Source organism: Dermochelys coriacea, chromosome 11 (assembly GCF_009764565.3).
Source record: "Dermochelys coriacea isolate rDerCor1 chromosome 11, rDerCor1.pri.v4, whole genome shotgun sequence".
Classification (NCBI taxonomy): Eukaryota; Metazoa; Chordata; order Testudines; family Dermochelyidae; genus Dermochelys; species Dermochelys coriacea.
Genome location: NC_050078.2, coordinates 60,194,527 through 60,217,637, shown reverse-complemented (window position 1 = coordinate 60,217,637; position 23,111 = coordinate 60,194,527). Strand labels below are relative to the sequence as shown.

General features: G+C 41.9%; 2 protein-coding genes and 1 long non-coding RNA gene across 15 annotated transcripts in view; 2 read left to right on the top strand and 1 right to left on the bottom strand.

Moving 5' to 3' along the window:
• Positions 1 to 8,527, top strand: part of FAM126B (family with sequence similarity 126 member B) — a 98,780-nt gene extending 90,253 nt beyond the window's left edge. For all 8 annotated transcript variants that reach the window (XM_043505561.1, XM_043505560.1, XM_043505558.1 and 5 more), the window contains one exon: positions 355 to 8,527. In XM_043505561.1, the coding sequence (XP_043361496.1) occupies positions 355 to 959 (605 nt within the window). In that variant the 3' untranslated portion in view covers positions 960 to 8,527. The remainder of the gene's footprint in view (positions 1 to 354) is intronic.
• LOC119863835 overlaps positions 1 to 11,053 on the bottom strand; it is a 30,047-nt gene extending 18,994 nt beyond the window's left edge. For both annotated transcript variants that reach the window (XR_005295756.2, XR_005295755.2), the window contains exons 1-2: positions 10,351 to 11,053; positions 9,663 to 9,822 (exon numbers count right to left, since the gene is read on the bottom strand). This is a non-coding gene — a long non-coding RNA (uncharacterized LOC119863835). The remainder of the gene's footprint in view (positions 1 to 9,662; positions 9,823 to 10,350) is intronic.
• Positions 10,909 to 23,111, top strand: part of ORC2 (origin recognition complex subunit 2) — a 29,412-nt gene continuing 17,209 nt past the window's right edge. The window contains exons 1-8 of one of the 5 annotated variants that reach the window (XM_038422798.1): positions 10,909 to 10,956; positions 11,341 to 11,441; positions 12,460 to 12,603; positions 13,579 to 13,665; positions 14,702 to 14,794; positions 16,250 to 16,281; positions 18,186 to 18,243; positions 20,226 to 20,413. In XM_038422798.1, coding sequence (XP_038278726.1) covers positions 10,931 to 10,956; positions 11,341 to 11,441; positions 12,460 to 12,603; positions 13,579 to 13,665; positions 14,702 to 14,794; positions 16,250 to 16,281; positions 18,186 to 18,243; positions 20,226 to 20,413 — 729 coding nt within the window. In that variant the 5' untranslated portion in view covers positions 10,909 to 10,930. Of the gene's footprint in view, positions 10,957 to 10,987; positions 11,442 to 12,065; positions 12,299 to 12,374; positions 12,604 to 13,578; positions 13,666 to 14,701; positions 14,795 to 16,249; positions 16,282 to 18,185; positions 18,244 to 20,225; positions 20,414 to 23,111 lie in introns of those variants that run through there. The other 4 variants (XM_043505563.1, XM_038422802.2, XM_043505565.1 and 1 more) reach the window with 4 other exon arrangements.

Below are 23,111 nucleotides of genomic sequence, written 5' to 3'. Positions count from 1 at the left end.
GAGAATAAATAAACCATATGGGGTCTGATTTTTTTATATTTACATGTGTAAATCAGGAATAACTCCCTTGAAGTGAATGAGTGTGCATCAGTGTAAAATCAGGCAAGTCAGAGGTAAATCAGGCTCCTAGTGTACAGTACTGTAATTCGGTGCTGACTAAAGTTACCATCCACGATGTATAGTGGGAAGATTTTTGGTTATAGGAATCAGTATTTTTTAACAAGTGGAAAAGTGTTTGGATCTGAAAATGAAGTTTGTTTTTTAGTGATGTTTTGTTTACATCTGTATACATCCACTTCATGTAACTTGATGTTTAGTTTCTGGGTCTGATTTGTTTGTGTTGGGTTTTTGTAGATGCTGAGGGTATAAATGGAAGAGAGGAGTCTGTAAACCTCAATGATGCTGACGAAGGATTTTCATCAGGAGCGTCCCTTAGTAGCCAGCCAGTTGGGACCAAGCCTCTATCGTCCACATCCCAGAGAGGCAGTTTAAGGAAAGCTGCAAGTGGGCGTTCAGCAAAGGATAAAGAAACATCATCTGCCACTAAATCCAATGAGAGCCCTCGAGATTCAGTAGCTTGGAAGCAGTACCTGTATCAACCAACTGACCTTACTGTGGAAACAATTGAGATGACACCTACAAAGAAACACCTCAGCCTGCCTGCTGGGCAGGTGGTACCAAAAGCCAGTAGCTTGAGCCTGATCCGGACCGCCAGTGCTTCCTCCAGTAAATCATTTGACTATGTGAATGGTGGTCAAGCAGCTTCCACTGTTGGGGTTGGCACTGAGGGTGTTACTAATCTAGCAGCTGGCAATTCCAATCGGTTTTCAACGATCAGTCTACAGGAGGACCGGCTAGGCCAAACTGGGGAAGGTAAAGATCTCCTTACCCCAGGGGCTCCCCTTACAAAGCAGTCTCGATCCCCAAGTTTCAATATGCAGCTGATATCCCAGGTGTAGCTTTGACTTCCCTCTTCCTCTTTAACCAACCGATAGTTCATCCTTGGGCAAGAACAAGAACCTTCATCCCACAGTGTGAAAATACTGACCATTGTGATCTCATTTGATTCAGTTTAGATATCATCCTGTATTTTGTATGAAACAGCAATAAATCTCCCCTCACTCCCAATCTCCACCCCTTGTGAACATGGTTGTGAAGCGGTATAAAATGTACTGTATGCCTTTTCCCCACCTTCCTTTCTCCTTGGGTGACGTGCAATCCATCGTAGGCTGATCAGTCCCATTTCAACACTGTGAGACTGGTGATATTGTAGGAAATGGTGAATGTGATCCCTATGAGATGATGCTTTGGCTTTGTTAAGAAATAGAAACGGGTTAGTTTTATCAGTCTACAGTACTGCAAAGACTACTGGATCATGATTTTTCTTAGAACCAGGAGTGCCTCAGAGATTCTAATGTGACTTTGGACCTCTCTGAGCTTGTGCAATCAATTCTGGGGGAGGGGAATGTCGTTGCTCCTGGCTGACTAATGCACTTTTCCATTAAAAATGAGAATTGTTCTTTTCCTTCCCCACCCTCACCTCCACTCTCCTAACTCCTGAAACTCTTCCTGTTCAGCAGCAGAGACATGCCTATTACCAAGTCGTTGCCCTTCAGATAAAGAGAGGGCTGTAAGTAGAGAACGTAGGTCACAGTGTACTACTTATGGCGTTGTAGCCATATTTATGTTGTATGTCTTCCCCGCCCCCCACAGGACACAGGGTCATTCCGCTTATAGACTGGAATTTGGAAAGGACAAACCTGTTGAAATAATTCAAAAGTGGGAAGGAGACACAAACTTTCTCAGAAACAATTAACTACTAGCTCTGCTTCTATTTGTGTGAGATGATGATCACTGAATTGAACAAGCGCATCTTCAGGTAAACAGAGGGATTCTCAGGCTGCATTCTATGGAATCATAGCTGTTAGGGAGCCCCTCCTGCTTTCTAGGTGTTCCTAGTTCAGTCACAGCGTAGATTAAGAAATCTGTAGTCCAGACATAATCCTCCAAGGAGCTGCATCAGGGACTGAGATAATGGTTTGCTGGAAACACTGAAGCGTCAATGTGCAACATTTTCTTGAAACAATGTTGGTATAATGGGGTACTCACAGTATTTTCTCCCAGAAGGACCACACTTCACTGCCTTTGTATTTACAATCCATTGCATTTTGTAAATATTATCTGATCATTTTGCTGATGGAGGCAGGCAATCTCCTAGAAAACTCTGATCTCATGCCATTGAGCCAAGTCCTGAATCTAAGTGATTGATGGATGGGCAGCAGTTGGTACTTATGCTGGAGATCACTACTTAAAAGTTCATTTCTGATTACAAAAGGGGATGTTCATCATATTTTAGCCTGTCTCTTTCTTTGGATAACTAAGGAGAAAAGAGGAAGTCTCAGCCTTTTTTCTCTACTCTGTTGTGACCTGGAATTTTACAGGCCATTAACCCATGGAACAGATGAGTTAATTTTTTTCATTATGTAGGCACTTTGGTTTTATAATTTTCACTGTGAAAAAAATATACACAAATGGCTACCAATAACAGGCTATCGTTTGTTTTATAAAAACTGTATGAAATTCAGAACTAAAATGGCATTATATTGCTAGTGGTTATTTAATGGGTAGGTTGTTTAAATGTTGTTTCGAGCTTTTGATTCTTCTTCTCCTAACACCCTCATTTCAAGTAGCATTTTTTCAAAGTGACTTTCAAGCTTATAGTTTAAACAGTTAAAGGAAGACATTTTTATTGTTGAATGAGTTACTTGGTCACTTAATCTTCATATTTCACATTCAAAGAGGAATGATAGCATTCAGAATTATGCAAAAATTTCAGTTAAACACTTTAAACACAAACATTCAGTTAAGAAAAAGGAAACAACACTTTATTGTCTCTTTAAAAACTGCAGCTGCAAGGACTGACAGGGATGAATAAATTGACAGAACAAAGACAAAATCTGGAGTAACCAAGAGGTAATGCCCTGGAGTAAAGTTGATCTAAAAATATGTACAGTAAAAAATAGTGATGCTTCACAACATAGCAAGAGATGGCTACACTTGTCAGTTTATTTTCTAGAGTACTGGCAATGGAGACACTTAATACGATGGCTATGGTTGTGCAGAAGCTTGTCTGATGTTTTTAAAGAGGAGTAGAGATGTATTTGGAACAGATTAAACTAAAAAAAGAATATTAATAAAGATAAGTATAATTTCAAATTGATAAGGACCAAACTATTCCTTTATATTAGTTCTTGAGGTGGAAATGTAAGTCAGATGTTCAGGCTAGTTTTGGAAGAATCCCAATATATTTTTTCAAGTGTTTATTATGTATGTATATAAATTATATAGAGGTGTACACAAAAATATAAAAAGTGATGTTTGGTAGCTCTGCTATCGCTGTTCTGTATTTTCCATTGTTAGTTTTCACCTAAGGGATTTATAACTCTTCTAAAAATTTTGCATCAGGCTAAAACTTAGCAAACAAGTTTCCATATCTTGATCCATTTCTTTTACAAAATGCAGTTAAACCAGTTCAGCAAAATGAAATATTCCTGTGATTTCAAATGGGGAGTCAAATATGGGTGCTCAAATTTGAATCAAGTTTTAGTCACTTTTTTAAACCAGTTTTGAAGGTATTTAGTCCTTATTTTGGTGGAGTGCTTTATGTTTTATAAATCTGTTACATGTATTCGTTAACCTGCTTTTGTGTATATGCACGCTACTTTCTCTATTAGATGCTTTTTGATAGAGTTCAAATTTTGTTCCTATTAACATCCTAGTTGTTCCTAACTATGGACTGACATGATACATAATAACTTGTCCAAAGGATCCTTTGAGTGCTATGTGTCAGATGTTCGCTGATCAACCTCTCTGTGTTCCGGAATGACTCATCCATTAACATAAATGAAGCAGTCATTATGTGTCAAGTCAGTGCTATATATCATTAATGCTTTTAGATGTGTCCATCAAGCCATGTCAAGGTAATTGTGAAATATGATGTACTGAGCTTCAGAGAACTTCAAAGTACTGTGGCATTAACTGAAATGGAAATGCTTGGGATATAAAGAATAATCAGAGTTGACTTTGGAGGGTATTGTATGCTACTGTTAAACTAAGTACAAAACTATTAAAATAATAGGTTTCTGATACCTGTGACAGAGATTTAGACTTAAGTACTTTATCCTTTCCTCACTCTATTCTCTCTCCATAATTATAATGCATTTGGTATATAATATCATGTACTAATTTTAGACCCCTGCAATAGTTGAGTACAGTTGCAGTATATAAGAGAAGGTCAGAATGTAGAATAAGACATTCCTCCTCATCTGAGATAGTATATATGCACAACTCTGAGGTGGGGAACTATGGGTACTGTAGCTAGATGTAGATACACATTTAAGTAGGGATAAATGTATTATCCCTTGCTTTTAGCATAACTGTGTACAATAATATGCTGGCATGTCACTCATTTTTTTCTGGGGATTCATAATTTAAGGAAATATAAAATAACTGTCTTGCTAATTAAATCTTTGATCAGCTTTTAAGCTACTTTAAGTGGTATTTTGGTTGAGCTGTGAGCCATTTTTCATGCAGGCAGTAAGATGACAAGTAATAGCTGTTTAAACAAATGTTGCAAGTGAAGATTAAATACTGTACTATCCATTAATTTAATTTTCAGAATATTGAGACTTTGTACCTTATTGTACATCTCAAAAACAAATTGGAATACCCTTTGTGATGTGACCCTGAAAAAGCTTTTTTAGCTGTGTGAAGCCTGTCCTTCCATTCTGTATCAGTGAACATTTTATCACACCAATTATTTATTATATCAGATATTTGTATGGTTTGCAAATATAATAGTCTCAAATACATAAATCTGACATTTCCAAACAAATTCTTATATTTATCTTACTAAGCTTTTAAAGTAATTAAAATCACCTGCTTTGACACTGGAATAGTGAAAATATTATTTTCTGACAAAATATTTTATTTGCACTACTTTTGTGAACAGTGGAATGTACTGGGGCAGAGCTTTTTCTCACCATGTGAGGTTTGTGTGTGGGTAGGTACATACATTTGTCACATGTTGACTATCAGTTGCCTCAGTTGTGCGTGTATTGTATATAAATATAAACATATTAGAAAATTAAGGGGGTAAGATCTACTACTAAATAGTGGCAAATACAAAGTGGGTTGCTTTGCTTTTTGGATAACTAGTAATTAATTTTAAAGCTTAGTTCAAGGGAAAAAATGTCAAAATAATGATAAAAGGTTAACAAATATATTTTGAAGATTAATTTTGGAACAGATTATTCTACACTGCGGCCATTTTTAAATCAACAGTTTAAACTTTTTTGTCCTTCCAGATAAGCCAGTTGCTACCTGCTTTAAGATTTAAGGCATTTTAATTTCTTAAACCTTGAAACAATTCAGACAAAAGGATTGATAAATAATTTCAGATTGATTTTTTTTAAATAAAAAAATAAACTCTTGAAAATCAAAACAATTTGAAGAAATGAACAAAATGACTTTTCAATCAAAGAAAATAATTTTGAAATTAAGTTGTACAAAATACTGTCCCCCTAAATTGTGGAAAAAATTGATAAATATAATATGAGCTAACCTATTATTTATTATGCACTATATAAACAGAACAAAAAAGACAGTCTTGATATTTAAAATATCAAATCATACAAACCCTAAATTGTTGCAATCTAGCATTGCCTAAGTCTAAGACATGTTACCGTAATATGTTAAACTTGCTATCAAGTGCATTAGGTATATCTATTGTATCCATTGGCATTGTGAGAATAGTTCATGCGTGGACAATGAACATGTATTTTTATTTCTCGAGTCAGGAATGATTGTAGAACTCAAGGAGCAAAGCCAGAAGTAACTTGTGCCAGTCCATTCCAAACATGTAAAATAAAAAGGGCAAATTCACTATAGTGTACATGCACTGAGTATTCAGCTTAAACCAGACCATACAATATTTGATATTGTTTGGTATTTTAAACTTAGTGTTTATTTCTAGGACCTGGGCCTTACTGAAAATTCCTTTGTTTCTTCTCATTTTTTCCTTATGGCATTTGGATAATTAAGGTTGTGCATTGCACAAAAGTTTTATTTAGAAATTTTCTATGGCTGAAGTATAAATGAACATATAAACCCTTCTTTCAAACTTGTCATAATAGATCAGCTGAGAGCCCAGTGTATATATATCTATTAGATTTTGATGGAAGATAATGGAGAGGAGTGGGGGAAACTGATCTGTCACTGTTATGTCAAAACAAAACACCCCAAGTGAGCGAGAGAATAAGGTTTTACAAGGCTGGCATACATATGTTCATATGACCATTCCTAATATTTTTAATATGGCTTTTTAAAATCCTACCTTATTAAGCCCAGCTTGCAAAGCATAAAACAGGAAGAAAGGAAATAGCTGTAGGCACTTAAAATAATGAGTAAATTTTACCTGGGGGTTGGCTAGGGTCAGCATCTGCGATAAGAATAAGTTGTTTATTTTGTAGTTATCCCTAGAAGTCTAATACGGAGAAACTCAGACACAATCTGAACGAGAAACGAACTTTATTAGTGGACAATCTATCCCAAATCAGACAGCTTAATTCTAGATTTAACTAAATTAGATGCAAACTGATGTTTCTGTTTCAAGATTTAGTGTGATCCCTTTCAAATAGAAAAGCAAATTCCTTTTATCTTTCCTATATGCATCAGAGAGTTTACCAAAAGAGACCATTAAGGGACCAAATGTAATTAAAATGGGGTCCATCCTTCAAGAAATTGTCCCTTCTAATGTAAAGGATTGCTTTTCTATTCCTGTGTTGAAACATGGATGGAAACAGTTGTACAGTTGTTTTGAGATTCTGAACTGCATTTTGAGCTAGGTCTTTGCCAACATATTATTTTGTCATGAATTCCTATTACAGGTTTACAAGCAGTGAGTAAAGTGTGAGCGAATAGAGCAGAAGACCCTTGTATTTTGACTGAACATTTCTGTCACACAATTTTTAAAAAATCAAATTTCCAAACAAACAAACTAATCGGCTCTAGAAAAATCAAGTTAATTACTGAAATGCCTTCAAATGAGCAAATACCTATATCAAGTCTGTAACACAGATAACTAATAGTTTAGATGTACCCTCCAATAAGACTCCTTTATGGTGCTTTGTCACTGTATCTTTATATCAGGTGTAGGACAATTGATCCTGCTCTTTTCCAGCACTGAATAAGAAATTTAACAGGTTGATTGTAGTTTCTCTAAGTAAATTACATTTCTTCTCCTTGACATTATAGGACTTAGAAGTGATAGAAAATAAGCTACTGAAACTTTTCCCTCCAATTCAGACCGTTCATTAGTCTTGCATATTTTTTATGAAAAATGTTACTAGCAAAAAGTACATGGCTTCTAATGTGCAGTCAATGTGAGTTAGCAATCACTCAGGATAAATTACTTGTCTTTGCAAAGTATCCATTGGTTTCCTAGTGGTCAAAATGTTTGTGTGTTCAAATATGACTTGGAAACACTACATTTTACTGTTTTCTTGCAGAAAAGTGCATACTTTTGGGCAAGGGCATTACTAGTTGGTTATTTATGGAATGAAACCATGTAATAAAGTAAATAACCTTAGGAATCATTTAACTGGAAACATTTTTCCATATCAAGGACACCAGGCAAAAGCTAGTAAAGATTTTGAATAATTAGATTATCTTTTTGGACTTACTATGGTAGCTTTTATTTGCTATAAATAAACTGGGGTACCCCATGCTGTGTTTTTTAAATTTGTAATAAATTCCTCTACAATGAATCTTTTGAGTCTTACTGTTCGTGTAACAATATAGAATTTGCAGTCAGCTTGACTAGCAAAATGAAACAATCTGCAAGGATTGAGATAGTATTTTCTTAATGTTTCTCTCATACAAGATTTGTTTCTCTGAACTAAGGTTTCTGAAGGATTTTTACTATTTTGGCATTATGTGATCTTATCATTGTCACAAAAGGAGTATAGACAACAAATAACCTACTTTCTGTGGACAAATCTGTTTGGCAAAAGGGCTTCAATTGTGTAGGAGACGCCCTTTTTTCACCAGTGTAACCCTGCATGTTGGTATGCACTCACAAACATTCAGGATATAGTGCTGGTGAAAAACTAAACAGAATGGGTATGTAGTAAATGCAGTCTCGGTTGCATGATGTCCTTTAACCTGGAACCAGTGAAAATCTTCATTCTTACAGAGGTGAAGATGACATATTGAAGATCATGTTATTGGTGCATGTAAGCCATTATCTTAACTGTCTTACTGAAACTGGTTAATGCTGTTGATTGTTGTTGAAATGTGAAATGTAGTTACTGTTGACCTTGTAAATATTTGCCAGAGATTAAAAAAATAAAAAAATATTTTAAATCACTGTAAATAGAGATGTATAAAATGGAAAACAGTCTGCAATGCAGAATATATATATATACAATATTAAATAAATATTGTGGTGTTTCTGGATGAATGTGTACACCTTGTGTCAATTGTATTTTTTTAACCTGAGCATAGTTTTCTTGTTTAATATATAGATTTGCTTCTGTTATGATGTCAGTATGTAGTGGATCTTTCCATACAGTTTCTTAGTGCAAATGGTCTTTCATTCATTTTACAAACGTAGATGACCAATGTTGAGCACAGATACTGAGTGGTAATGGGGGAGTACTGGACAATTGATATGCAGTATATCTCTGTCAACACTAATGGACCGTATTTCAGATTAATATCCTGCTAATGCCAATTTACCTGATAACTTTCCTTGGGTGTCAGTCTGTTTTGTAAATACTCCTTTTTGTATGGGATGAAGTGTAGTTACTGAGTTTATTTTTTCAAGTAAACTTAATATAGAGTAAAGGAGGCTATCCCTGTGAAGGAACAGGAAGAAGAGGAAAGTGCAGAGAGTAAAAGAGAGGAAGAAAGCCCAGAGGACACAGGTGGTGAGAAGATGAAGTGTATCATTCTGTTACTGTTTTACAAATGAAATTGCATAATAACCAAGAGAGACTAGTTCTTCTGAAAATATTGGAATGTGCTTAAATCTTTATATGGTACACATTCCACGTGCTGCTGAGTTCAGTAAGCTAATTTTCTGTGAGCGGAGACCAAAGCCTTTCCACCATCCTGTCTATACAAGTTTTATGGTGATGAAGAAAGACTTCAGTAAGAGGGGGCTTCTGATCTAAATTTCAGATTGTGGAATCACTTCCTTTACACAAGTAAGAACAAAAATGAACTCTGCTGCACTCATCTTCATTGAAAACCTCCTTTTAGTCAAACACTTGCTTGGGCACGTAGAATAATGCTTTTGCTGTTATCAAGGACTGGAATTAATTTCAATACAGATGTCATTTCTTCATCTCAGACATATAGCTAATTTGGGATGAAACATGGCTGCTGTTTAACAGTATACACTAGTTTTATGCCCCAGTTTGACCAGAAGTTAAGTAAAACATGCTTAAAATTCACCAATCCCTGCTTTTAGATAGGGAGAATGTAATTTTGAGAGTTGGAATTTGACCAGCCCTCCCCATGCAACTTTTAGGAGACGGCTAACGTCTTCCTTAATGATTTAACTTGCTTTGTTGCTATTTATTTATTTATTTACTTACTTTTGTAAGCAACCCTTCTAGAGTGCTCAGCAGGGTGGCTTGCAACGCGGGCAGCTTCTTCACCAAGAGCAGAGTTGGTTTGGCATGCGGCTTCCCCGCTCATCGGGCTTGATGGCAACTCTCAGAGCATGCCACGAATTGAAAGCTGAAGATGTAATCCCTTTTGTTACATGAGAGAAAAGGTAGGAAGCATTCGAGTAACTCAGGTTACCCTATATAAAGGTTTCAGAGTAGCAGCCGTGTTAGTCTGTATTTGCAAAAAGAAAAGGAGTACTTGTGGCACCTTAGAGCCTAACCAATTTATTAGAGCATAAGCGTTCGTGAGCTACAGCTCACTTCATCGGATGCATTTGGTGGAAAAACTTGTATATTAAAAGTTTATATATAAAGGGTTTCTCCCCATGGCCCCGTTTTTGAGCGTCCTCTCTCAGAGCAGGGTTTTCAGGCACCATGAAAGGGGCCAGGCCCTCGGCGGGTCTTCCGCAGAGCAGAAAGAGCCACGTGCGTCTGTTCCCCTGAACCCCACAGCTGGTTGGTCTATAGTCCCCTGCAAACCCCAGCTGCTCGCTTCCCCCCGTCCTCCCACCGCCAGCGCTGAGGCCCTTAAGGAGGCGCTGACTGACGGCTGTCGCGGGGGCCTGGGCTTGCTGCCCTGACAGGGAGCCATAGTGCCCCCCCCCACCCGTACCTCTCTCCTCGGGAGCCCGGCCTAGGGCGCCCCTGAGGCTTGGCCTCTTACAAGCGTCTCTGAGCCAGGGCGGTTGGCTGCGGCGTGGGACCTTCCCCGCCGCCGCGCTGCCCGGCCCTGGGTGACCGCCTCAGGGAACGGCTCGGCCTTTGCAGGCGCAGCGCAGGCCGGTTGACAGCGGTTAGGGCGCCGGGGGCTGGGGCCCGGCCCGCTGGGCGCTTGTTTCGGCGTCAGCCAGGGGCCGGCGCGCCCTGGACTCGGGCCCCAGGGGAGGAGACGCTGCCCCCGCCCCCCGGGCCGGCGATCCCCGGCTCAGCAGTCGGTTAGTGTCAGAGGCCCTGGCTCCCGCCCGTGGCTAAGGCGGGCCGGGCCTCGAACCCGGGGCTTTGACGCGTGCTCGCCTCCCGCTAGCCCAGGGCTCTCGGCACCTCCGCTCTGGAGCGAGAAAGGGGAGGAGTCTGGGAGTGGGACACCTTCCTGGCCACGCCCCCCCCCGCTCGCTTGCTTGAGGGCGAGTACCTCCTGGGAGCGGGCGGAAGGGCCCGCCAGAGGCGCTGTTGATTTGCTGGCGGGAAGATCGATGGCGCGCGGCTGCGTTTCCTATTGGTGCAGCGCATTTCCCCCCCCCCTCCCTTTGCCCCCTCCCAAGGGCGGGGCGGTAGCTTCGCGCTGTGCGGCCCACAGCCTAGAAGGATGCGCCTTGTTCCGGCTCGTGCCGCTGCCCGCCGTCTCGGAGCCTGCTGTGAGCCGCGGGGCTCGAGGCAGCTGCAGGCTCCGTCTCCGGTTCCGCGGGCAACTGGGGCCCAGGCCTGCCCCTCCCATTGCAGAGCCCCGTGTATAGCCCCCTGGCTGTAAGGCGGCTCTTGTGGCCGGGTGCACGTGGTGGCTCTACTGCCTGGGGGGGGGCGCACAGCTGCAGGTTTGCGTGGTGCTCTGAGGTTGTGGGCAGTGCCCGGCCCCGCACCTAGTTAACGCTTGTTGGCATTGCAGGTTGTCTGCTATGAGTCAGCTGGAGTTAAAGAGAAACAAGGTCCTGGAAGCCAGGTTTGTGGCTGATGAAGATGTTCTGAAGCACATTTCTGATAACGGAGGTACTGGTGGTTTAAGTAAACAGGCACCATGTTTTGCAGATAATTGAAATGTATCCAGGGTCAGGGTTGTCAAAATGATTGGAACCCTCTGGGTGCCCAACTTCATCTTGGCAGGATCTGATTGCTTAGAATGCAAGTGCTCAGCACTTCCTGATAATTAGGCCTCTTTAAGGTATTTTGTATTAAGTATCTGAAAACTGAGGCACCTAAAATCACTAGTTGTGCTGAAAATTTTGAATTTTAACAATTTGCATATTACCAGTGCGGTAATGTCCTGAGAGCATCTCCTTTTAAAAACTTGGCTTGGGGTTTCTTTTTATGGTGTTCTGTGTGATCTCTTTAGACTTTATGGGACTTAAATCCTGATATGTGCAACTCTGCAGTGGCAGTTAATGCTTCAGAATTGCACTGATGTCATCACTTATATGGATATTGAGAACTTGGTATGAAATCTAGAAGTAGCTATGTTTCAGAGTAGCAGCCGTGTTAGTCTGTATTCGCAAAAAGAAAAGGAGGACTTGTGGCACCTTAGAGACTAACAAATTTATTTGAGCATAAGCATAAGGATGCATCCGATGAAGTGAGCTGTAGCCCACGAAAGCTTATGCTCAAATAAAGAAGTAGGTATGAAACCAGAAAACAGTCATGTTAATGTCTAAGTTCCAAATCACTGTTTGACAGTTGGAACAGGTGCTGTCTTGAGTTTCCATATGAATGTTAAAAGCCGGAGACATTCACTGCAGCTTTGGTTATTTAAATTGTAAGCATTTGGGACAGGGTGTGTGGTTTTTATTCTATTTGTACAGCCCTTAGCACAACTTTGAGGGGGCAGGAGAAAGGGGATTGGTACAGGACAGGTTTCAGAGTAGCAGCCATGTTAGTCTGTCTTCGCAAAAAGAAAAGGAGTACTTGTGGCACCTTAGAGACTAACAGGGGCTCTGAGGTACTACTGCAATACTGTTAATTAATAATTGCATTTAGCTTATCAGAAGTTACGCTTTTGTTGTTGTGATTCTAGGTGTTAAAGTTCGGAAGGACAGGGCTCAACTTGCGCTCAACGTAAAGAGATTTGTGAAGAAACTTGAGAACATTTCTGATGATGAGGCCCAGGAGATCCTGGAAGAGCAGAACTACGTGGCTGTTTTGGGGGCGTGTGCTGAAGGTATTTCTGAGGAAAGATATAAACTATTGCAACATGTAAGTGGTGGGGTTGTTTGGCAAACAGTTATTTGCCTTCAGGGACTGATGCCCAATGACCACAAACTTTAACTGTGTGTGGTTGAATTCTAATGGTTCTTGGACTGCTTGTGGGGTTTTTTTTCACTTCCATAACATAAACAGCCCTTTCAAGTCCAATGATAACGTGTTAGTCTTGACTCCTATGACTCGGGAATATGCCAGTGCTTTTTATGTATCCATGACTAAGAAATCATTAAGAAAGGGATAGATAAGAGCGAAAATATCCTGTTGCCTCCCTCTAAATCCATGGTATATGCCCACATCTTGAATACCGCATGCAGATGTGGTTGCCCCATCTCAAAAAAGATGGAATGGGAAAAGTTTCAGAAAAGGGCAACAAAAATGATGAGGGGTTTGGAACGGCTGCCGTACGAGGAGAGATTAATAAGACTGGGACTTTTCAGCTTGGAAAAGAGACGACTAAGGGGGGGGATATGAAAGAGGTCTATAAAATTATGACTGGTGTGGAGAAAGTAAATAAGTATGTATTATTTACTCCTTCTTATAACACAAGAACTAGGGGTCACCAAATGAAATTATAGGCAGCAGGTTTAAAACAAACAGAAGGAAGTATTTCTTCACACAACACACAGTCAACCTGTAGAACTTCTTGCCAGAGGATCTTGTAGAGGCCAAGACTATAACAGGGTTCAAAAAATAACTAGGTAAATTCGTGAAAGATAGGTCCATCAATGGCTATTAGCCTGGATGTGAAGGGATGGCGTCCCTAGTTTCTGTTTGCCAGAAGCTGGGAATGGGCGACAGGAGATGGATCACTTGATCATTACCTGTTCTGTTCATTCTCTCGGGGGCACCTGGCATTGGTCACTGTTGGAAGACAGGCTAGATGAACCTTTGGTCTGACCCAGTTTTGCTGTTCTTGTGTGTTTTCTAACAGATTCCTTGAGAAATGGCCCCAGTGCAGGTGGTGGTAAAATTTACTCGTTCCAGACTCCAAAACGTTCTGGCAAGATGGCAGAGCTGGGTATGTCTTCCTTTTCAATATTACCAAGTGGATAAACTCTTTCTGGAATCTTAGTTGGGCAGTCTCCTTGTAATTTATTTGTATTTAAAAAGTACTATTTTTGGTGTCTTACACTTGGTTTTATACCAAAAGTTTTGAGAAACAGAAGCTCGAGATTTGGACATATTGGTGATTGCTGCTTCTGTAATGGCAGCTCTCATGTTATAGTGGTCCCCTTTCTGTAGGGGTTAATGCAGAGGTTCACATCCACTGTATTATATGTCACCAGTAATTCAGGCTTTAACCACTGGTGCTCTGGGTTTCCCTTACTGTAATGCTGAACCTTTGTGCTGGGCTTCGTTGCGTCTCCTGTTTCACTGGTCATGCCATAATTCTACAGCAGAGTCTGAGGTGATTCATCCTTGCAGGTGGAGTGTGAAGTTTGGAACAGTTTGAGCTCCATTGTGGGTTAGAACAAGCCAAGTGGAGATTCTGGCTGGTACAGCTGAAGTCTTAGTTGAGTGAACTGAGTGAAGTTTAGATTCTCAAGACTGTTATTGCAATACATAGCCTTTTGCATTCAAGTCACCAGTTCAAATCCAACCCAAACTGATAATTATCAGAAGAGAGTCAATAAAATGTGAGTTTAGTCCAGTTCCCAGTGGACTGATGATCTCAACACGTAAGCCATTACCACAGAGTCCAGTTCGGCAGCCTCAGACAGAGGACCAAGTGTCATGACTAAAATATTTTCTCACCTCAAGGGGTGGCCCCTTTGAGAGGGTGGCACTTAGGTCAGGCTAACTCTGTACTTGTCTTGTGGATCAGCAGAAGAATGTAGTCTTGAAGAACCTTTCACTAGTATTAAATTTACTCACAAAGGTAGAGAAAAGGGAAATATCTAGTGCAGCTCCTTGAAAAGGTTGGGAAATGGGGTTAATATGTAAGAGGTTACTTTGGGCAAAGAACTATCTGTGTGTGACTGTGACAAACCCACAGCTGTCCAGTGTGTGTTTTGTGCCTATCACGTTTTGAAACTATTCTCTTTTATTTAAAGCCTCTGAACTAGCCCAGACACCAGGGAAGAATGTAACCTTTGATTCCTCCCAGTATCCTGAGAAGCCAGCCAGTACCCCTCAAAGCAGCAAGAGTAAGTTCTGAGAGCCTTCGGTGAATTGGAGGAAAGTTGCCAGCAGCTGTATCCCAACAAAAATGGCAATTAAGCAGGTTGGCGTTCAGGGTCCAACTGCTAGCATACTTGATATTCGAGGGTTAATTTTGTGCTTTTGTAAATAGTGCTGCTTAGTCTGCCTGGTGCTCTAGTTCTCTTGTGGATCATGCTGATTGATTGTTTTTTTCCCTACTGGCTTAGAGCAGAATGTGTTTACTTCTCCCTTCTGCTGCTGCAGTGCTCATTAACGTTGAGTAACTCCTCTGACTTAGCTGCATACGCTTCGCTTGAGAATGCTTTAATTCAGGGTAATTAGGACTATGCAGGACTGGACTGGCAGCCCCTGTACAGATGCACTGGGGAGTAAAATATGCAGGAGGGGCTCTGCACAGGGAGCCAAGAGAATGGAGAATCAGTGCTAGACACCTAGTGGCATGGCAAGCTGGCCTTTGGAATAAGCAAGGCCCATACCCTCGCCCTTACCTATCCGTTAGCTTTGGAGTTTTGACCTGGATTGGTGTGCAAGCTTGAGGGGGGCATGCCAGGAAGTAATCAGTCTGTTAACATGAGGCCTATGCTGTCATTGTTTGAGTGCTACGGGAGGAGGGAGAAGAAACATCCTTTGCTGCGTTCCAACCCTAGCAGGAAGTCCCTGACTTATGTTCTGCAATGGCGTCTGGAGCTGGTTGGTGCAGCCCCAGAGAGGGACGGGGACAGACCATCCTGGAGATGTGCTTGTTCAGCACCTCCCCATGGCAGCCTCCATGGGTGGCTTCCTGTTGGGCCCTCAATGGAATCTAAAGCTGCCCTCTCCTTGTGATAGCCAGAGCGGATGTAGCCTCCCAGTTCAACGGGTGCACTATACCAGAGCCAGCCCTGCTCCTCCTCCCCTCCTCTCCGTGCCTCACATCCAGCCCTGGTTCCCTCCTCCCCTGGGGTCCTGGGAGGCAGTTATCTGCTCCAGGCTGCAATGGCTGGAATGCAAGAACTGGGCACCCCTACCCCAGGGCTGGCTCAGGCTCCCCCTCCTGCCCCACACTGCAGCTCCTTGTTGGACTAGTCATGGAGAATAGCCTTTCTTGCTGTCCTCCTCCTTCCCCACTCTATCTAAATCCTTACGCCCTTCCTGCTCACTCAAGGTTTCCTGTCAGTCCCCAATACCCATGGACCCTGGCTAAAGCCACCAGTACTGGAAGCATCACTAGCCCTTTCATGGGGCATATCCCCCCTCTAGGGCAGCTGCGGATTGCTGCACCTTGCACCCATGAGGGTGACTGGCCAGAGAGTTAACATGCAGGAACAGTATCTCTGAGACACTGACAGCAGATGCCTGGATTTCTTATTTGGGGAAACATGAGCATCTTGTGCCCATGTCTGTAGAAGCTGGCAGTGCTGAAAATATATGGTACTTTCATTGTTTCATTTGCTTTACAGAGTACTCTGCTTCAAACAAAGCCCAGCTGAAGGTGAGTGACTGCTTTTTGTTTGATTTTACTTTAAAATACAAACCATCAGATTATCTTGGGGGATGGGGCGTGAAGAGCCTCTCCCCACCCGTCACCTCCCTACATTTTTCACGATGCAGATGTCTCCATTTCAAATCACGGAATGGATTAAATGAGCGCTAGAACTGCCACAAATGAGGATCTTGGATTATGGGCTTTAGAGTGAACGTGCATATCAGTAGGTTTGACAGACCTATTAGCATGGGTCAGAGATGGTTCCCTGGCCTCACCCAACTGGACATGTTTGACATCCCTGTAATATGCTATTAAATGCTTAGATTCCCAGCAGCTTGTAAAACTTGCTGAAGGAAATTGTCTATCTTTTAGGACTGGAGGGTGTCAGTGCTCCTGAAATGCTGCAAACTGGTGACTCATTAGCACTTGGTCACTTTATTGTCCACTAGTAATATGAACGTTATGCTGAGGAAAGACACCAGATTGAGACCGAAGTCCTCCTGGGTACAGTACAAAACAGGCAAACTTCATGCAGCAGCAATGCAAGCTTTCCTCTAGGCTGCTCCACCAACTTGTGTCAACTCTGAACTAGATGGCCAGCCTAGAGGTAAGAGGGTAGTTTAGTCTCCATAATTCAGTTCAGCCTTTGCAAGTCTGCTGAGGTTGCATCAGGGCAGGACTGCTCCGTGGGAGTTCATGAAGCGAATGCTGGGAAATAGATGGAGGCCAGACTCCAGTGATGATTGCTTATATAGCACCATACTGTAGGTGTGTGCAGTGCTTTGAAGCATATTTGAAGTGCCATTCTAATCTGAAAAGTGAGTCTAAAAGATGGCATCATGGTTCCACATGTGATCTACATAGTTCTAATTATTGCAAACTCAGCCTGGAATCTGAGTCTGGCTGTGTTCTTTCTGGGTTAGTTATCAGTAATAAAGATTCTACAATTGGAACTTGGTTTACAGTTTTTGCAGCAGAACCCAGCTTCCTTTGGCAGATCTGTATTGGCTTTGCTTGCTTACGAAGCAAAAAAACAAAACAAAACCTCATACTTATTACACCAAGTAAATTGATGCAACTGAATATGCACAGATGACTAGACTGGCATTTGTACATAGTCACTTTAAGAGTAGACCTGCACTTTCAATGTGCTACCAAGATCCAAAGCTACAAAAAGTCTTGAAACCTACTAGGGCCCTGCCATGGAAGGATCTGTTTATATCTCAGCAAAATTGTCCTTAGTCTTTGTCTGATGTCCTGATGATATATTGTGTTTAACTTGATGAGAAGGCTCTGCACATCCTGTGTCGTTCTAAAGTTAAACTCTCTTGGACATAACAGATATAATCATACCTCCTTCCCCCCCACAAAACGGAAATAATCTGTTTAACTGGGTTAAGCAGACAGTGATTGAACCAAACTGCTCAGTGCTTCTCAGACACATTACATTGCTGCAGGGCTTCTCAACCCTGCTAGCCTGTTCTGGTTGCTCTGTTAGGCTTTGCTAGTCGCCCTCTTATTGGAACTCCAAGTGACTTTGGTGAGTAGAATACGTGACCTAGCACATCATGGCTCTGGCAGAAGTGTTACAATTGTCATCACTTCCACGTGGCTCCTTCAGGGGGTAAGGGGTTCTGAATTTTCCACATCCCGGTTGGGAGTTGAGGACCTCCCTATAGACACACAGCCTTTCTGTCCTGTGTTCAATTCAGGGGATTCCTCTTTGGGAGTCTGGACCCAAGGGCTCGGGGGGTGGTCACCTGACACAAGGAATCCCCTCTTCCAAGCATTCCCAGGTCCCTGCCAGCTGAAAGAGAGAGCTCAGAAATGAAACTCTGGGCTCTTGCCTGGAAAAGTGTTGCTACTGGTAGGGCACGTGTGACTTTTCTAACATACTTGTGCTCTTGCAGAGTAAAAAGAATGAATTTGTGTCCACAACACCTTACAGACTCAGGAAGAGATTGACAGGTAAGGAGAACGATTTGCAGTAAGCTCCAGTTTACAGGAGTACAGTAGCAGTGATAAGTAAAAGCTTAGGGTGACTATTGGTGTTTCTGTTATTTAAAACCTGCTGTCTGAGTTCCATCTAAAGACTAGACAAATTCATGGAGGATGGGTCCATCAATGGCCATTAGCCAGGATGGGCAGGATGGTGTCCTTAGCCTCTGTTTGCCAGAAGCTGGGAATGAGCGACGGGATGGATCACTTGATGATTACCTGTTCTGTTCATTCCCTTTGGGGCACCTGGCACTGGCCACTGTTGGAAGACAGGATACTGGGCTAGATGGTCTGACCCATTAGGGCCATTATCTCCTCATGGGTGCTTCAAGGATGTTGCTGCCTGCATAGAGAATTCAAAGTAACTCCCAAGTCAAATTAGCATAATAGCCATCTTTACTGAGCCAGTTTTTGGGATACATAGTTCCTTCACTGCAAGATACTGTTGCTGAGGTGTTGGGGTGTGAGTGGCAGCACCTAATCTTTCTTTAGTGACTTTATCTCAGTGGGTAAAACCATGTAAATAATCCCATCTATGCGGATGCTTTACTAAATATGTGGAATTCAGTTCTTCCATTAGACTCTCTAATCTCTGTCCGCTGTAGGCTGGGAGTTTGTGTCTGTCAGCCATAATCACTTGAACTGACTTAAGAAGCTGTTAAGCTTTTCAGAGTGGCAGGGATTTTAATATTCTATATCTATAGTAGATGATTTCAAGTCACTGGCTGGCTTCAAGTGTGCAGGATCAGTGTAGGAGAGATTTGCATATCATGTTCTTACTCGTTTTAACACGTGCATCTGTGACAGTAAATTGAGTTGGGTCAGGGATTCTCAAACAGGGTCATGACCCCTCAGAGTTGTGAGATTATTATGCAGGAGGTCACGAGCTGTCAGCCTCCACCCCAAATCCCGCTACCTCTCCAGCATTTATAATAGTGTTAAATATTTTAAAAAGTGTTTTTAATTTATGGGGGGGTGTCACACTCAGAGGGTTGCTGTGTGAAAGGGGTCACCAATACAAAAGTTTGAGAACCATTGAGCTAGGCAAATTAGCTTTTAATCTGACCAGTTCAGTTCGGGCTTTATTCATATGTAGTAGAAATATATGAAATTTCTAGTAAAAATTCCATTCCAGTAAGATTGTGTGAACCTCACTTTGGGAAGTTTATAGATTACTATAATTCAGAAAATGAAGACCTCTTTTATATTCTTGCAATTGGGTTTGTGTGTAGTTTGTGTTAAATTGTCATGGGATCTGCATCCTGCATAAAGATAATTGGTCACTTTTTAGGCTGAGGTGAAATTTTCAGATGTGCCTAAGTGACAGTCAGTGGATCTCAGGATCCTAGGTAACTAAATTTCATTTTCAAAAGTGACTTGGTCTTCTAAGTCATTTGTGTGCTTTTGAACTTTTTGCACTTTAAAAAAAATTACTACTCCTTAGCACTTCAGAGCCATGAAAGAGTGAGCCAGATTCTGTTCTTGCTCTTGAATCAACAGAATTGTTAATAAAATTCCCATGGCAAAGCCTTTTTTGCTAGTGGTGACGTGAGCCAGAAAGAACCCAACTTGTGTCTAGAGGGCTGGCAGGTGGAATAACTCTTCTTACTAGTATAGACTGATGTAGAGTCTTTAAGAGAAACATGGAATCCCACAATGTCCTTTTTAGAGTCACTTTTCAGAGTAGAGCCATACTTTGAGGCTTGTGCCAATTTGCAGAGCCTTACTAAATAATTGGAAAGAGAAGGGGGAAAGAGAGCAGTGTGCATATTTTCAAGTCTATGTAGAATGGATTTTTCTTTTGAGTAGCACAATGGCTATGAAACCGCAGTAGGACTTGGATGCTTGGAAGAGGTTAGACAATGTGTAAGAGGAGACCTAGGCTACAGGAAATGTGTAATAAGGTCTCTCTGTAAAAAGATATTACCAGCTCTCAAACACTTTTCCCTTAGCTCCAAGCTTGCATTCAGACAGCGAGAGTGATTATTCTGCTTCGTGCTCTGAGGAGGAGGAAGAGGACAAGGACCACAAAGAAACCAGTGACGTCATATTGGACCAAAAGACCCCAAGTAAAACTAGAGCAGCTCCTACTCCTGCTTCCAAAAAAACACCAGCTAAGAAATTGAAGGAGGAAATGGTGGTGAGTGTGGAGGAAATGCAGCCCTGATAGGAAAGGTTCAGAGATGCTTGGTGACAGTAAAATCCGGGCACCCAAATCACAGGCTGGATCATGTCCGGCTGTGGCAAAGAGCTTCCTGGCTCAGTTCAGAACAAAAAGGTGCTTTTCGCTGCTCCTGTTTTACAGAAAGGAAGGCTTCCTAGTTTTTCCAGCTGGAGGTTGAGTGTCTGCGTGCGAGGAGACAGCTAACCCATTCCTTATTTCTCAGTGCCTTTTCTTCTGATACTCCCCAGTTGTCACCCACAGATACCACATAGTGTCGACGAAGAAATAAGCTCATCTAGCAGCAAAAAAAAAAAAAAAAGCATGCCACTTTTTTGCCCCGGTACTTAACTTTGTGTGGTCTCTTCTCTAGTGCCAGGGATCCCCATGCCATCTAAATTGCAGCCTCCTCATTCTGCCCTGCTGGAGGATATCTCTGCATTTTCCTTCCCTGAAGTTGGGCAACCTGACTGTGTAAAATCTGCCTTTGAGGAGACTTTTAGCCGAGATGCCACCCCTCTCTAATTTTCCATAATCCTCCCAATTTTCATGTGTAATTACAAAATTACTAATTCAGTTTAAATCTACTAAATTTGGAAATGCACTTATATTTTTAACATTGTCACCTGCCACCACTCAGATCTGATGGGAACACAGTAAATAGTGCTGCAGCTGCGTGGGACATTGTTTTCCGCTGGCCTGTGGCATGTGTGCCTACAGCACATTAAGGGTCTGATAAGAGGCAAGCCACAGCGATCCTCAGTGGGGCTAGAGGGGCTGGATTCACCACCCTGTTTGTGCGCTCTAGATACCTAGGGCACTTTCAGGTAACCCACCAGGGTCCACAAAGGGCAGTTAGAACACAACATGCTGCCTGTGGCATGGGTGGTGAATCCGGCATCCCAAACCGTAGCTAACAATTGCCGCGGCTTGTCTCCTGTCAGGGGAGAAGTGGCAGGAGGAGGAGAGCAGGAACGTGATGGAGGAGGATTATTCTGGGAAGGAGGTCCAGACCTAGCATTGGCCAAGGAATTAAGGGCCGTAGGTGGCATATGAGGGCAGCTTTCCTACACTCTGTCTTTGTGTTTCAGTCCTTCCCGCTTTTCAACAGATGGGGGGGGGCGGGAGGGGGAAGAGGTCAAAACAGCCTCCCTAATTCCTCTCAAATCTTTTTCATAGATACTAAGGTCAGAAGGGACCATTCTGATCATCTAGTCCGACCTACTGCACAACTCAGGCCACAGAATCTCACCCACCCACTCCTATGAAAAACCTCACCTATATCTGAGCTATTGAAGTCCTCAAATTCTGGTTTAAAGACTTCAAGGAGCAGAGAATCCTCCCTCAAGTGACCCGTGTCCCATGCTACAGAGGAAGGCGAAAAACCTCTAGGGCCTCTTCCAATCTGCCCTGGAGGAAAATTCCTTCCCGACCCCGAATATGGCAATCAGCTAAACCCTGAGCATATGGGCAAGATCACCAGCCAGATACTACTGAAAATTCTTTTCTGGGTAACTCGGATCCCATCCATCTAATATCCCATCTCAGGGGATTAGGCCTATTTACCCTGAATATTTAAATATCAATTAATTACCAAAAATCACATTATTCCATCATACCATCTCCTCCATAAACTTATCAAGTAGAATCTTAAAGCCAGATAGATCTTTTGCCCCCACTGCTTCCCTTGGAAGGCTATTCCAAAACTTCACTCTGATGGTTAGAAACCTTTGTCTAATTTCAAGTCTAAACTTCCTGGTGGCCAGTTTATATCCATTTGTTCTTGTGTCCACATTGGTGCTGAGCTTAAATTCCTCTCCCTCTCCTGTATTTATCCCTCTGATATATTTATAGAGAGCAATCATATCTCCTGTCAACCGTCTTTTTGTTAGGCTAAACAAGCCAAGCTCCTTAAGTCTCCTTTCATAAGACAAGTTTTCCATTCCTCCAATCATCCTAGTAGCCCTTCTCTGTACCTATTCCAGTTTGAATTCATCCTTTTTAAACATGGGAGACCAGAACTGCACACAGTATTCCAGGTGAGGTCTCACCAGTGCCTTGTATAATGGTACTAAAACCTCCTTATCCCTACTGGAAATGCCTCTCCTGATGCATCCCAAAACCGCATTAGCTTTTTTCACAGCCATATCACATTGGCAGCTCATAGTCATCCTATGATCAACCAATACTCCAAGATCCTTCTTCTCTTCCGTTACTTCTAATTGATGCGTCCCCAGCTTATAACTAAAATTCTTGTTGTTCATCCCTAAATGCATAACCTTACACTTCTCACTATTAAATTTCATCCTATTGCTATTACTCCAGTTTACAAGGTCATCCAGATCCTCCAGTATAATATCCCGATCCTTCTCTGAATTGGCAATACCTCCCAGCTTTGTATCATCTGCAAACTTTATTAGCACACGCCCACTTTTTGTGCTGAGGTCAGTAATAAAAAGATTAAATAAGATTGGTCCCAAAACAGATCCCTGAGGAACTCCACTGGTAACCTCCCTCCAACCTGACAATTCGCCTTTCAGTAGGACCCATTGTAGTCTTCCCTTTAACCAATTCCTTATCCACCCTTTGATGTTCATATTGATCCCCATCTTCTCCAATTTAACTAATAATTCCCCATGTGGCATGGTATCAAGTGCCTTACTGAAATCTAGGTAAA